General features: G+C 38.4%; 2 protein-coding genes across 3 annotated transcripts in view; one reads left to right on the forward strand and one right to left on the reverse strand.

Annotated features, from left to right (window-relative positions):
- Positions 1 to 10828, reverse strand: part of LOC137403975 (uncharacterized) — a 40431-nt gene extending 29603 nt beyond the window's left edge. For both annotated transcript variants that reach the window (XM_068090122.1, XM_068090121.1), the window contains exon 1: positions 10781 to 10828. The gene's annotated coding sequence lies outside the window, so the exon portion shown is untranslated. The remainder of the gene's footprint in view (positions 1 to 10780) is intronic.
- A 101-nt stretch (positions 10829 to 10929) lies between these two features.
- Positions 10930 to 17101, forward strand: part of LOC137405520 (nephrocystin-4-like) — a 47847-nt gene continuing 41675 nt past the window's right edge. Inside the window, exons 1-3 of the mRNA XM_068091819.1 lie at positions 10930 to 11073; positions 11806 to 11949; positions 12113 to 12291. Of these exons, the coding sequence (XP_067947920.1) occupies positions 10930 to 11073; positions 11806 to 11949; positions 12113 to 12291 (467 nt within the window). The remainder of the gene's footprint in view (positions 11074 to 11805; positions 11950 to 12112; positions 12292 to 17101) is intronic.

The raw sequence follows: 17101 nt of genomic DNA on the forward strand, positions 1-17101 counted from the left end.
TTGCTGCACTTTGCAACAAATTCATTGACTATTTTTCTTTCAGAAAAAACTGAGAGATGCTAAAAAGAAAAATCTATTCCACCACTAAATTCAGATGGCTCTAGTAAATGAAAAAACAATCGCCAACAAAATCTAATAAATGACACAATTCTGACAGCAGCAGCCATGCCAACATCGCTGTCAAGCAGAACAAGCTCTCTGAGTACACCACCAGCTAGACTTCAGCCAACTGACCAAACAAAAAAGATAGAGCTTTGTAAGAGAGACAACGCTCACCCATGGAAAATATAATAGCTGCACCTGTTTATTGCACTTGCTTCTTGTGTTATGATTGTATTTATATACAAATATATGAAACATTAAAGATAGGACTACTCGTTATAGCTAATGTACAAGCTAGGACTACTCGTTATAGCAAATGTAGAAGCTAGGACTACTTGTTATAGCTAATGTACAAGCTAGAAATACTCGTTATAGCAAATGTACAAGCTAGGACTACTCGTTATAGCTAATGTACAAGCTAGGACTACTCGTTATAGCAAATGTACAAGCTAGGACTACTCGTTATAGCTAATGTACAAGCTAGGACTATTCGTTATAGCTAATGTACAAAGTCGGTGGCAATAAATAGTGCTTCAACTTCCAACCATATAAAGTCACAGACTGGTCGGGATCAAGGTTTCCTTTACACAATTACATGTAAAATAATTAATAGAAACTGGCAAAGTGAAGTAGTTAACAAATACATTAAAAAATACCAGAACTCCTTAATATTTTAACACTATTTAGCAAATGAAAACCCGTATGGCTATTTTGCATGAAAGTCTTACTATGGTTCCACCAGATTTTATAAAATTTTCTCGAAACTGACCAAGAACACAGTTTAGTGGCCTGCAGAATATTGGGGATGTATCCACCTTCTTGTCTCAACAAAAGATTTGAGCTGGAAACGAAACTATTTGCCAGCCTTTAACAATAACACAGCTGACTTATAAATTAGAATGCTGTTAGTTTTAATTTGGATATTGTTATTTTTCTAGAAGCGAGAAATGTTTTCAATGTTAAGTAATTGTATCAAATCAATTTCAGCAAAATTTGCTAAACTTCTTTTGCAACATCTGAGCAACTATTGTATTGTAATTAGATAAAATATGGGTGTTACAGAAACCAACATCTGAGCAACTATTGTATTGCAATTAGATAAAATATGGGTGTTACAGAAACCAACATCTGAGCAAGTATTGTATTGTAATTAGATAAAATATGGGTGTTACAGAAACCAACACCTGAGCAACTATTGCATTGTAATTAGATAAAATGTGGGTTTTACAGAAACCAACATCCGAGCAACTATTGTATTGTAATTAGGTAAAATATGGGTATTACAGAAACCAACATCTGAGCAACTATTGTAATTAGATAAAATATGGGTGTTACAGAAACCAACATCTGAGCAACTATTGTATTGTAATTAGATAAAATCGGGTGTTACAGAAACGAACATCTGAGCCACTATTGTATTGTAATTAGATAAAATATGGGTGTTACAGAAACCAACACCTGAGCAACTACTGTATTATAATTAGATAAAATACGGGTGTTACAGAAACCAACACCTGAGCAACTATTGTATTGTAATTAGATAAAAGATGGGTGTTACAGAAACCAACATCTGAGCAACTATTGTATTGTAATTAGATAAAAGATGGGTGTTACAGAAACCAACACCTGAGAACTATTGTATTGTAATTAGATAAAATGTGGGTTTTACAGAAACCAACATCTGAGCAACTATTGTATTGTAATTAGATAAAACATGGGTGTTACAGAAACCAACACCTGAGCAACTATTGTATTGTAATTAGATAAAATCGGGTGTTACAGAAACGAACATCTGAGCCACTATTGTATTGTAATTAGATAAAATATGGGTGTTACAGAAACCAACACCTGAGCAACTACTGTATTGTAATTAGATAAAATACGGGTGTTACAGAAACCAACATCTGAGCAACTATTGTATTGTAATTAGATAAAAGATGGGTGTTACAGAAACCAACACCTGAGAACTATTGTATTGTAATTAGATAAAATGTGGGTTTTACAGAAACCAACATCCGTGCAACTATTGTATTGTAATTAGATAAAACATGGGTGTTACAGAAACCAACACCTGAGCAACTATTGTATTGTAATTAGATAAAATATGGGTATTACAGAAACCAACATCTGAGAACTATTGTATTGTAATTAGATAAAATGTGGGTGTTACAGAAACCAACATCTGAGCAACTATTGTATTGCAATTAGATAAAATATGGGTTTTACAGAAACCAACTTCTGAGCAACTATTGTATTGTAATTAGATAAAATATGGGTGTTACAGAAACCAACACCTGAGCAACTATTGTATTGTAATTAGATAAAATGTGGGTGTTACAGAAACCAACACCTGAGCAACTATTGTATTGTAATTAGATAAAATGTGGGTTTTACAGAAACCAACATCTGAGCAACTATTGTGTTGTAATTAGATAAAATATGGGTGTTACAGAAACCAACATCTGAGCAACTATTGTATTGTAATTAGATAAAATGTGGGTGTTACAGAAACCAACACCTGAGCAACTATTGTATTGTAATTAGATAAAACATGGGTGTTACAGAAACCAACATCCGAGCAACTATTGTATTGTAATTAGATAAAATGTGGGTGTTACAGAAACTAAAAATATTTTCTTTAAAAACTAAAACTTTGTTATCGTGTCTGATTGGTCTCTGATTTTTTTAAATGAATTATCAAATACTTTGGGTCGCTATTATGTAAAAGAGGTAGCTTTGTGTTTGAGCCATTTTGTTAGATTTCTCATGATGTTGAGATCTCCTTTTTCAGTCCTATTGCTAGTGCATTACCCCTTCCACGATGGTAAATTACTATCATTTACTGTTTATAAATATGCAAAGGTACTGCAACTACCTGTTGTTCAGTGGATGAATGATAAATTTTCCAATTTTCCACTTTCCAAATTAAAGGGGCCTACCCTTTGGCAGCATGGAGTTGAGAACATTAGCTATTTATATCGATATATATTATTTTTAACTAATAACGATCAAGTCATTAAAATCCACATCACTACGGAATCGACTAGAATCAATCTGTGTTCTGTTACTCTTACGGACTTCGGGATAATGTTAGCCTGGGCATGTCAGCAACTCTTGGAGGTGGGGAGAAAGAGAGCCTGGGACACAGCGAAAAAAAGGTAAGATAACTTCTGCAAAAAGAGCGACATATGACACATATGACGTTCAGACAGATACTAATGGAAGCGTGTCGATAGATTCAGATCTCACGATGTATTTGATGTAGCGCATTTAAAAGCTTATCATCACGGTCAAGTGACTTGATCTAGTAAAAGGCCCAATGTTTTTGATAGGCTGGGTGATTACATAATACCCCGTTTAATAACAAAACGATAAGAACTATATGTTACTATTCCCTTGCGTTTTCATGTTTGCAGTTTCATTTCATATACTGATAAAAAATGGAGCGATTCAAAAATCATCTATCAAAGCTAGGCATAGTCTCACTGAGACCAGAACAGTCTCAAGCTTTACAACATATTATCGCAGGTTTTGACCAATTTATAGTTCTTCCTACTGGCTTCGGAAAAAGCATTTGCTTTCAGATGGCACCGTTTTGCAGTGGTAGGTCCGAGTTGTTCATAATAACTGTCGTGAGTAATCACAATCCTTGCGAGTAAAATAAAACTGAGATTACTTTTTACTAGATAAACTTTTCTTTACCAGCAGTGTGTGATGATTTGTGTGTGATGTGATTAATGTGTGTGATTCATTTTTGTTGCTTTATTGCTATTCGTTTGCTATGTTTGTATTGTTATTGTGAAAATTTATTTAATATTTTATTATAATTAAATCAAAACATAATTAACTAAACATATAAAATAATATAACTTCTGTGATTGATTTATTATGCAACCAACATTTCATACTTACCAACCTGCGTTTGTTTGCTGCCAATTCAGATTAAAAATAATACATAATACTCGCGTAGATCATAAATAAGACCGTCACATGATACTCCTTCGGAAATAATGATTATGATATTAGCGACTGCAGAAGTCGACTTTTACAGTTGTCTTCCCCAGGTGTTGCTATGTATCCCAGGGTTTTTTTCTACCCCCCCCCAAGAGAGCCATGCTCAGGCTAAAATTATGTCATCTTTGGCAAGTGTATTTTTATGAGATGAATGAATTTACTACAATAATAATAACTACAATAATAATAACTACAATAATAAGTTACGTGTACATGCTTGCTCAGGCTATTCTTTTTCACAATGATGATTAATTTCGATCCCATTTGTTAGGCTAGTCGGCTCTGTATCGATAAGCATTAGGAGTCAGCCAACTTTAAAGAATTAATGATACCATGTGATTCTGGTTACTTAGCCATGTGACTAACAGGCCAGTCAAAGCGCTTTACCCCATATTCAACCAGCTAGTTAGGGCTGTTGTATAAAAGTATTTGCAAAAGCAAATAGCATAATGAAGAAACGCCTGAACTCCGGAGACACACAATATTACAATGAACATGACACCTAATACATTAGAGGAACAGCGATAAAGATAGTGATCATATACTCATCTACAAGCAGCTTAAAAACCTCCTGTGAAAGTAGCCCATGAAGAAAGGTACATCAATTGACATACCAGAAAACCATTAAAAAATATCAGACCTGCACCAGACATGACCAAGACAATTAGAGTTAGTGATCATTTCCAATCATTATACTCTTATGAACGTACTTAAAACAAGTTCACTCAATTGCTAACCCTATGTGACATAAAGAACAGAACCTGATCGTCTAAACACCTGCTCACAGGCTAACAGAGTCATCTAGAAAAGAGAACAACTCCAACAACTCAAGGCTGGTCAATCTATCTATCTCGCAAAGACCTGCTGAGGCTCCCTCTACCTGCTGAGGCGCGTTCCTCTGCCTCTGGAGACACCCTCTCTCTTCCCTCTGCCTCTTGAGCCTCTAACCTTTCTCTACCTATGGAGCCTCCTTCTCCATCATCAGCTGATCCTCTTTTTTGTACTTCTCTATCGCAACTACCAAGCCTCTACATATAAAGACTGCCAAGACTCTCGTTTGACTGTTGAAACTCGCAGCCGTACGATTCCGAGCAAGCAAACATGGACAACCGTTCGAGTAAGGGTGTAACTTTTGTTTGCTATTTTAACCTTTTGTCCTTAATATCATTGTTTAGAATTTGGTTGGTTGGGTATTTTAATTGTTGAACTTATAGAATGACGAAGCACCTTTTACTGATAAATATTAGTATTGCTTACAATAGCTTAACACCTTCACTTGTGCCTGAACCAGTAATAATTAAATTAATTCCCACATGACAAAGCAAAAGTACATAAACTGAACATAGTCAAAATAGAATGAAATGGCAATGAAAATTCAACACTGATGTTGTGCGTGGATTTGGATTAGTTATGCGTATTATAACTTTTACACTGTCACAGTGTGTGCTCACACTGAATGCTAATGACTCTACTAGCCCTACAGTAGCCGAGTCAGCTTATCCTATTACTATAAGATTACTTATGCTAGCTATGTTTGGGCTAGCTATGTTTGCCAGTTGCTTACACACATCCTATGCATACAGTTCATTACAGTTCATACAATATAACATTATTAACTTACAATTCCTGGCTTTATGATATGGTGTCAGGACAGGATTTTTGAGGAGAACGAAAAGAAAACATGGCAGAAGGAGGGCTCAAGCCGCCGGCAAGTTTTGTAAATTCTACAGACAATCCCAGCGAGACTAGTAGAAGTTGGAAAGCATAGCTCGAGCAATATGATTTTTACATGATAGCAACAGAAAAGACTAAAAAGGATGGAGAAATACAAGTTGCGACTTTATTGACACTGCTTGGCGCACAAGGCCAAGAAATATTTCGAACACTGAACATAGCAGACCGAAAAGACATTGCAGAAGTAAAGAAAGCATTCACTGAACACTTCAACCCCCAGGTAAAGACAGTCTTTGAGCGATTCAAATTTCACAGCAGAGTTCAGAAGCAAGGCGAGCCATTTGAAAGCTTTGTGACAGCACTTCGAGACCTCATCACAACTTGTGAATTCCATGCTAATGAGAAAGACAAAGCGCTAGTGGACAGAATTGTAGCAGGTATATCGTCTAAGTTGGTTCGTGAGGATATATTCAACTTGCCAGGCAATCCTACATTACAAGAGGTTATCTCAGTATGCCAACATAAAGAGGCTACCACGCAATACCTCATAGAAGTGAACCACCCGACAGATGGTGTTAATGCCATACGAAGTGTCGTACCCCCACAACAGAAAGTATCCTTGTCACAGAGCAAGAGCCCAAACCTACAATCGGATAGAAAATATAGAACTGGACCGTTACAAACGATGAAGAACTGTAAATACTGTGCTATGGAACAACAACGAGGGAGGTGCCAGCTTACGGAAAGGTGTGCAGGAAATGTTCCCGTAAAAATCACTTTTCTACTGCATGCTTATCTTCACGAAATAACAGTAACAACACTGCCAATGAGGTATCGGAACCTGACAACGTTAATACCGGAGACATTGCATTTGCCATCAATGACGGAAGAGAATGGACAATCAATGCTAAATGCAATGGTAAGCTATTACGATTAAAAGTGGATACGGGAGCATCATGTAATGTAGTCAGGTAAGTCAGGTGACAATTGTCAAGCATGCTAGATCATTAGTGTCTTTTAGTGGACATGCACTTGATGTATTAGGCAAGGCTATGTTACTGGTGGATGTTAGCAATAAGTATCATACAGTGGAGTTTATAGTCGTAAAAACTGATACAAACATGGCAACTTTATTGGGGCTGCCCAGTTGCATTGAGCTTGGGTTGGTGTATAGGGCTGATTCCATCACAGATAGGGTAGCTAAAAAATTCACTGATGTGTTCAATGGTCTTGGCAGGTTGCCATGTAAGCATGCTTTGCAACTAAAAGGGAATGCTCAGCCTGTTATACAAAGTGCTAGGAGGGTCCCATTTAGACTAAGGGATAAACTAAAGTTCACGTTACAATATATGGAAAGTGAGGGCACAATAGCTAAAGTAAGACAAGCAACTGACTGGTGCACCCTATAGTAAACATACTGAAACCTGACGGGTCACTCAGGATTTGTCTAGACCCTACACAGTTAAATAAAAATCTAAAACGCGAACATTTCGCATTACCAACAGCTAGTGAAATATTTGCTAAACTTTCAAAGTCTCGAGTATTCACTACGTTAGATGCAACCTCAGGATTTTTGCAGATTGAATTAGATGAGGCTAGCAGTTTGTTGACGACTTTTGCTACTCCATTTCTAGATATCGATTTCTTAGATTGCCTTACGGAATATCCTCTAGTCCTGAGATATTTTGTCGAACCGTGTCAGAATTATTTGAAGACATTGAAGGAGTGGAATGCTACGTAGATGATTTGTTGATTCATGCAGCGACTGAAACCGAGCACGATAAAATCTTAGAGTTGCTATTGCAGAGATGCAGGGATTGTAATCTGAAATTGAAAGAGTCGAAATGCCATTTTAGGCAGTCTGAGTTGAAATATCTAGGTCACGTTATAGGCGATGGTACTATCAGGGCCGATGTTCGTAAGGTGGAGGCAATTACAAAAATGCCAAAACCAGAGTGTAAAGATGACGTCAGTAGGCTTTTAGGAATGGCCACATATCTAGCTAAGTTCTGTCCGAATCTGTCGGAAGTTACCACCCCACTGCGCGAGCTAACTAAAAAAGGTGTAGAATGGTCCTGGAGCGAAGCAGCTGAGCAGGCGTTTGAGAAACTAAAATTCCTCGTATCATCTAGCCCAACGCTAAAAATGTTTGATCCAGAATTGCCAGTTACCCTATCAGTTGATGCCAGTCAGTTTGGCATGGGAGCAGTAATAATGCATGCAGGCCAACCAATAGAATATGCCAGTTGCTCCCTTACGGAAACACAGAGAAAAGATGCGCAAATTGAGAAGGAGTTCCTCGCGATTCAATATGGTCTGAGGCGGTTTCATCAGTACATATACGGGCAGCATGTCATGGTAGAAACAGACCATCTACCACTAATTGGAATTATGAAAAAGGGTTTAAATGAGTTTAGCCCTAGATTGATGCGTATGAGACTACGCAATCAAGGATACGATTACACTTTAATTCATAAACCAGGTAGAAACCTAATTTTAGCTGATACGTTGACACGTGCATTTTTTCCGAGCTACGGTGCTGAGGCTAATAAACTTGAAGCACTAGATCATGATCAGATTGATTCAATAACCACAGGCATTATCACACAGCCTCTGTTCAAGGAAAAGTTGAGTCAGGCAACGAAACTAGATCCCACAATGCAGATACTAGCGTCATACATAAAGCATGGTTGGCCAATTACTAAACATGTTTGTCTTGAGCCACTAAAACCTTACTGGAATGTAAAATCTGATCTCACAATGCATAATGACCTGTTACTGTGCCGGGCCCAGATGGTTATTCCTATAGCAATGAGAAAAACGGTGTTGGACCAAATACATGCTGGTCCCATGGGAGTTAGTAAATGTACTGAGCGAGCCAAAGGTGCAGTTTATTGGGCAGGCTATTTAGGTCAGATTAGAGATTTGATAGAATCGTGTTCTGTTTGTCAAGAATACATGAGATCGAACAGTCAGTATAGCCTTGAACCATATGATATCCCAGAATACCCTATGCAATCGGTTAGTATGGACATTTTCCACCTCGATGGCAACGATTATTTGGTAACAGTAGATCGATACTCGAAGTGGCCAGCCTGCTATCAATTAAAAACTTCTCGGTCTTTAGAAGTCATAGATTTACCAAAAAAGGCAGTTCATCGACTTTGGTCGGCCTGAAACCTTGGTCAGTGACAATGCGTCATATTTCACATCTTATGAATTTAAATGCTTCATTGAGGATAATGACGTTAAACACATAACTTCCTCTCCCTATCATTCACGCTCTAGCGGGTTGGCCGAACGCATGAATCAAACCATCAAAAACAGCCTCAGAAAGGCGTTGATATCTGGTCAGACATTGTGTGATGTTTTGGCCACATTACGGTCAACTCCATTGGGTGACCAACTCCCATCTCCAGCAGTTTTGCTACAGGCTCGAAATTTAAGAGAACAATTGCATTGCCTACCCCACCAACTCAAGCCTCAAGGACTACGTCTAGGGGAAATACACAGTCGCTTTGTTAAAAGACAATCACAAGCTATATTTCAGAACAACACAGCTACCCTTCCCACTGAGTATTGCGTAGGAATGAAAGTTTGGTGTAAACTAGGCCATAGAAAGTGGGCAGAAGGTGTTATTGTTAACACGCGGAAACGCCTCGAAGTTACTACATCAAATTATCGGATGGCAAAGTTTTCAGGCGCAACATAAAATCTCTGAGACCTAACCGATCTTCTCATGCCTATAATAAAACCTCGATTAATGATCACATTGATAAACAACAGAGACTCGAAAGTACTAATTCTGATAGAACCTTGATTAATGATAACCTTGATAAACAACAGAAACTGGTTGAAAGTACTAATTCTGATAAAACTTTGGTTCCGGTCCAGTCTGCTCAGCAAAGTCAGTTAGCTGTTGTTCCCAATTCTGTTGACCAGAGTGGCACCGCCACTCCTGCATCGACAGGTGCAACCAACCCTAATCAAATGAGTTCAAGCTTTTCCTCAGTTGTCACTAGGTCGGGAAGAGTGTCCAAACCACCCACTCGTTTAGGTTTCTCTTGATTTGGACAATTATTGTAAGCTACATCCACTAGATTTTTGTGTCTTTTTAGTTAAAAAAAATCATGTTTTGTTTTTGGTGTGGTTTTGGACTAAGAGTCAATTTCTACAAAGAATCAGATTTTGTACAATTGTGTTTTGCAATCAACTTCTATTAATTTAAACTGTTATGCAGATATGTTATTTTTCTGTAAGTGTCTGACTTGTGATATTTTAGAGCAGTTTGAATTGTAACAACAACTAAAAGAGGAAGATGTCAGTGTGTGCTCCCACTGAATGCTAATGACTCTACTAGCCCTACAGTAGCCGAGTCAGCTTATCCTATTATTATAAGATTACTTATGCTAGCTATGTTTGGGCTAGCTATGTTTGCCAGTTGCTTACACACATCCTATGCATACAGTTCATTACAGTTCATACAATATAACATTATTAACTTACAATTCCTGGCTTTATGATATACACATCCACTCATAACAGGGCAAAACGGTTATTAAGACATTGGTATGCGTCTGTTTACATTCCATTAGGTAACTGAGGGTATATATTTTATTGAAACTAGCCGATAACTCCCATAAACGTCGATGGCAGACGTTAATCACCAATCGTAATGATAAAGTTCAATGAGCATATAACAGTACTCACATATCTTTTGAAAACAGCACAGTAATACGGTAAAGTTTATTATATTATAATAAATAATTAATGTTTTATCTGGATCTGGATGATGTTTAGTCCCTAGAGCCTCATGAGAAGCAAGAAAGGGACCCTCCGATCGCTAGGTCTTTTTTTGTTAGTTATAATAATTAAATTACATTATAATGTAACATTTGTCATTAAAATTATGCTGAAGATGCACCATTAGCAGCCATGTGATTTTACAATTGCACCGATGAATGATTTTGCAATGATTATGGATACCTACTCCTTCAAGCACTCCTTGACGCATTAATTAACGATACGGTCAACACATTTAAAACTAAAACTATTTTAGGGCCTCTTAAACAAGAGACCACCAGCGTTTTGCTGCGGAGCTGAGAATGCGTCCTTTGCAACAACAAGCGGCTCACTGCAATGGAATGCGTGAAGGCAAAAGCGTGGAAGGATTTTCTTGCAAAAAATGTGGTTCTCCCACCTGCCTATGATCGCATTATAAAAGAAAGCGCAAATCCTACTCCATTTTGCATTGCATTGAAACACATTGATGGAATTGAACTGGTAAATAACTTCGGTGTCTGGTTGTAGTTACTAAGATGTATCTCGTATTTGTCGATGCTAATCGTACCGGCTCATGTTGCCTATCAATTTTAAAGCATTCAACCAATTCATTTTACAATAGTTTACATCTAATGATCAGCATGTTTTGGTATGTACATATAGTGTCACGCTCTATATGCGATGCGGCAATAGAGACGTTTGTCATCGTTTTGCCATAAATCTTTTTTACTTTTTGTTTATCAAGAATGTACTTTATAGGTTTGGTGAATGTTTTAAAACTCCAATTAAAAATAATCAATAGGGCTTTCTTCAAGTTTATTCATTATTTTCAAAAAATTGATCATATTTTGTTTAAAGTGCAAAAGAAAAAAAATGACACTGCTTTTTAAATAAATTTTTTTAAAGGATCTCTAAGTTAACAAAAAGATTTATTGATGACAAGCTTTGTTAGGTTTAAAAATTAAGCGTAAAACGTATCAAGCACTGACGAGGTCTTGTTTTTATTTGTATCTTAAATTGTTGAACGTTGTATTTATATATTTGAAAACCTTTAATATTTGTTAACCATTTAGCGAGCCAGAATTGTGTTATAAATTTTTACTAGTTAGTAAATCAAGTTGTGGTCAAATGTCCAAATTTTAATTTGTTGCAGAAAAGGTATTTAAAAAACATAAAAGCCATGCATTTTAGGATGTTTCTGCTTTCATGCCTTTTACATATATATATTTTCAGAAGGCTGATGGTCCTAAGAATGAGTATCAGCTTCGCATCTCACTTTTTGATGTCGCTTACAAGCAGTTCTTTGGGCGGTCTTGGACAGGACCACTTCTCTCTGCTAAAGTTGTTGGCCAGAAGCACAAGCTATCTATAAACCAGGTAACCATTGTGCTAGAGAAAATATATCACAACGCTATGACCTTCTACCTGTAAACTAAAGTAAGTATGTCAACGAGTACAGTACTCCATTGGTGGTCTTCCTTTATTTTGAAACACATATCCATCTGTCAACAATAAATTCTAATTTATTCATCATTTTTAGAATGTCTACTTCTATACCGGTGTCAAAGATGTCAATGTACTTCTTGTTTTTGAGCTGATTTCTGTTGAGAACCATAAAGGCCGGTCTAAACGGTGCAGCAAGGGGTGGACTTTTGTTCACCCATTTGCCTTAGACAGTGTACTAGATGTTAGCGCTAATCGTGAACCAAAGGTTGAAAGGTACGTGTTGTTTGTTGTTACACAAGCGTGGACAAGGTGTACATTCTGTTATTTGTAGCAATCAACGCAGCCGGTCATTTTGTTTTAGTTTGGTTTTATGCAAAACGCAACATTCTGCATTATCTATTTCATCTTGTATACTTTTAAAAATATTGAAGGCGTTCACAGCTCAAGAGCGCCATTGAGCGCTCTAGATTTTCTATACTGCATCTTTCACCTTCATTTTGCTTTTCTCTCATTTTTCCTTAACAATGTACACTTCATGATACATTGTTAAATGTTCGTTTTTAGCCTTTACATATTTTACTATATATATATATATAAAATAAAAAAAAATTGTTTCCTCACCCCGGATACCCCGTATGGGTGGTAAATTCTGCTCTAACTCGGGTCTCCTACCAGAGACCTGGGAGTTTGAGCACTCGCCTCAAGATCTTAGCTGTTCCCAATAGCGCACTTTTCTGCAACTCACCTGAGTTGATTGTTGTTGGTATTTGGGCAAGCCACATTTTATGCGCCGGTGTTATTGCGCCCAGTGCCCCAATGACTACTGGGATTACAGTTGTTCTTACATTCCAGCATTTTTCAATTTCTTCTCCAAGAGGGAGATATTTCTCTACCTTTTCTTTTTCTTTGCTGTCTATATTGTAGTCATTGGGTACTGTTATATCTATTATAGTAGCCCTCTTATCTCCTTGTCTACCACCACTATATCTGGTTGGTTTGCTAGGACATGCTTGTCAGTTTGGATGTAGAAGTCCCAGAGGATCTTAGCGCGGTCATTTTCATTCACCTTACCAGGAGCTTCCCACCAGTGTTGTGGTTTATTAAGGCCATACTCATCACATAGACTTCTATACACAATACCTGCGACATGATTATGCCGCTCAGTGTATGCGTTCCCTGCTAGCTGCCTGCATCCACTGATGATGTGTTGGATGGTCTCAGGTGCATCTTTGCACAGTCTGCATCTAGGATCGTCTCTAGTGTGATAGATTTTCGTTTGGAGTTGCCTTGTTGGGAGCACTTGCTCCTGGGCTGCCATGATTAGCGACTCTGTATTGGCCGTTAGGTTTCCTTTGTTCAGCCACATATATGTCTGGTGAAGATCGCCAACCTTAGATATTTGTTGGTGGTAAGCACCATGAAGAGGTTTCGTGTGCCAGTCAATTTCCTCATCATCAGGGCGAAGGTCCGTTGTAAGAGCAGCCGATTGAAATTCAGTTAGCAACTTATCTGAGATGGCCATGGAGGCTGCATATGCTTTGATGCTTTGCTCCTCCTCTTTCACTGTCTGCTGTACACTTTTGAGTCCCCTACCGCCATCTTTCCTATCGAGATACAATCTAGTAGTATCATATTTTGGGTGGAGTGCTCCATGCATGGTCAGCAGTTTACGAGTTGCTATATCTGTTTCTTTGATGGCTTCCTCAGTCCACTTTATTATGCCTGCTGGGTATCTTATTACTGGCAGTGCGTAGGTATTTATTGCCATGATTTGGTTCTTGGCATTGAGCTGGCTTCGTAAGACCTGCCAAAGGCGTTTCTTGTATTCGGTAATGGCTTTGTGACGTACCTCGGCTTCGTGGTTGATGTTGCTTTGCATAATCCCCAAGTACTTGTACCCTTCTTCTATATCTTTGATGGTACCATTTGGCATTCTTAGGCCATCTGTGAGCATAGAATGGCCTTTCTTAAGAATTAGCCTTTCACATTTCTCAATACCGAAGGTCATTTCGATGTCCTTGCTGTATACCTGAGTGAGGTGTATTAGCGAATCAATGTCCCTTTCTTTGTTAGCGTACAGCTTGATGTCATCCATGTAGAAGAGGTGGTTTATCTTGGTGCCACTCTTAAACTGGTACCCATATTGAGTCTCCTCCAGCATATTGCTTAGAGGGTTTAGGCATATGCAGAAAAGCAGCGGTGATAAGGAGTCACCTTGATAGATGCCTCGCATAATTTGTACACTCGCCAGATTTTTTGCCATTAGCCTCCAGTTCCGTCTTCCATTTGGTCATTGACATCTTGATGAATGCCACAAGAGCAGGGTGAACATTGTACATACTGAGGCACTCAAGTATCCAACTATGGGGAATTGAGTCATAGGCCTTTTTGTAGTCGATCCAAGCCATGGCAAGATTGGTTTGCCTTCTCCTGCTGTCTTGACAGACCGTCCGATCCACCAGTAACTGATGTTTAGCTCCTCGGGTGTTGCGCCCAATTCCTTTCTGAGCACTGGTCATATAGTGACTCATGTGCTCTTCCAGTTTGTCTGCAACTATTCCTGAGAGCAGTTTCCAAGTGGTGGGCAAGCACGTTATTGGTCGATAGTTTTTGGGAATCGGCCCCTGCTTTGGATCTTTTATCAGAAGTACAGTTCGTCCTTTGGTCAGCCATTCTGGATGATCACCTTGTTCTATTAGGCATTCCATCTGCTTAGCCATTCTAGTGTGAAGTGATGTCAATTTCTTTAACCTATATAGCCAATAACCAGAAGGCTTGAATCATGTCAAGGCCAGGTGCTGCCCAGTTCTTCATACGATGCACTCTGCACTTGATGTCTTCTTTGCTGATGGTGAGTCCTTGCTGAGCCACAGTGTGTTGATGGTTCTCTTTAAGCCTCTTCAGCCAATTTGCAGCGGTGTTATGAGTAGTCTCTTTCTCCCAGATGTCCTTCCAGAACTTTGAAGTGCTAGATCAGGGAGGCTCAGACATTGGCCTCTGCAGTTCACCTTTGAACTGGGAATACACTTTAGATGGATTAATGATGAACAGTTTGTTCATTCTCTTGTTATCCCGCTCTTTGGTGTACTGCTTCAGTCATGCCGAGAGTGCTACTAGCTGCTGTTTGGCAGATTCTAGAGCTGCTGTTGTGGCTTCCCTTTTTGGACGCTCCAAACTGTGGTTAGATCTCTCACTGAGCCTACTAACTTTCTTGCGCAAGTCCTTGATCTTATTTTGTAGCCTCAGCTGCCAGGATGGAATGGCTTGAAGCCTTGTTGGCATTGGCTTAATATCCATCTCCTCCAAGATGACAGTTGCTGTACTGTAGATTAAGGCATTAGTCTCACTTATTGATCCAGTTGAGATCGTCACCAGTGCCAAGTTAATGTCTTCTAACAGCTTCTTATGGCCTTGCTAACTCTTCGTAGTGGTACCCTGCTTCCATAATCATTAGCAGCTGACATCTTGTTGATGATATTTTCCGCAAGCTCTCTCACTCTTGGGTCAAGGTCCAAGTGCATGTCTTCTTCAACCCGTGAGTCAACACATGATCGTGTATGCGTGACAGTGTGTGTTGATATGCACTCCTCGTTGGTTGAGGTTACTTGGGTGAACTGTTCCCTAATTTCATCTACCTCAAGTTCTGATATGAGGTGCCGCTTGATTATGTTACTCCTCTGAGCTACAAGTTGCTTAGCGGTTAGTGGCAATTCAGGGCGCATGTTTATCCACAGTTGCCGCATCAATTCCCATATAGCCCCACTTTTGAGGTTCACTCATAAAGTAGCACTGCATGAGGTCCGTGTTATTAGTCCGAGTCCATTTCATCCGTTTTGAACCAGTAGCCCATTTTTCACTGCCTTGTCCAGGTTCAGCTACAGGCAGCGCGGACCTTGTTTGATCGGGCGACGTCCGAGCCGGCATGGCTTTGGTTATTGCACTCATCATAGAGGTTGTAGACATTATACAAGCACGGGTCTTGTCCAAGGACCACCAGAAAAGTGCAGTTGTTGGGGTTTGAACCGAGGACCTAATGATCACGGTCCCGATACCTTACCAACTGCGCTATCTGTCCTGTATATATATATATATATCAATTGTTCTTCACAGACGAAATGCTAAATGCATTATAGTTTTTTTTCTTCGAACCTATCTTTAAGGTTACTCTCTATTCTCATAGCCCTAAGGCTTTCAATTTGTCTCAGTCTGCTTTTACCTATCACATTCCTGACTATTAGCTGGTTTTCGGAGCTTCCTGTACTTTGTCTCTGTCTTGTTATTATATATGTGTTCAGAGACCTTCCCAGCTCCAAAAAGTTTCTTATATACTACTGTATATATAATATTAATACTACATGTGTACTATATATATACTTTATACCATATACATAGTATACTATACATGTATATAGTATACTATATATAGTATACTATATATAGTATATATGTATATATATATGTATGTAGTATACTATATATATTTTACTATACATGTATATAGTATACTATATATATAGTATACTAGATATAGTATATATTAGTGCTATCTATGCAGTACTAGCTGAATACCCTGCATTGAATGAGTTATAAAAACAGCCTATAAACATTACCTTACCTGCTACATTACCTTTATACTACATTACCTGTAATTGTTTACAAACTGTTTTCATTACCTGTGCAACGTCAGCATTCACCTAATGAGGCCAGCCGGTATTCGTTATGTGTGAAGCAACGTTGTTATGCGCTTTTAACTGATGTACTAGTGTATACCCTACATACTATTGGCTTGTGTTGGCTAGTTAGGCAGGCGAGTTGGATAGCTACTAATAGACTTCCAGAGATTTTTTTCATTTGTCGTCTTAGCATTTAAACTGAACAGTTTTTAAAATAATGCTTTAGAGTTTAGACATACTATTATGGAAAAACACTGGGCGGCGATAAAGTGTGACTGTAAGGCAAAGAGTGGTCTGCTCTATGCTTAATAGTTACATTGTGCGAAAGAAAACAATTCACAACATTAAATTTATGTTTTTGAACTGTGCATGTGGATCAAGGGTTAAGTAACCTGTCGAAGAACTTCAGT

Source organism: Watersipora subatra, chromosome 9 (assembly GCF_963576615.1).
Source record: "Watersipora subatra chromosome 9, tzWatSuba1.1, whole genome shotgun sequence".
Lineage (NCBI taxonomy): Eukaryota > Metazoa > Bryozoa > Gymnolaemata > Cheilostomatida > Watersiporidae > Watersipora > Watersipora subatra.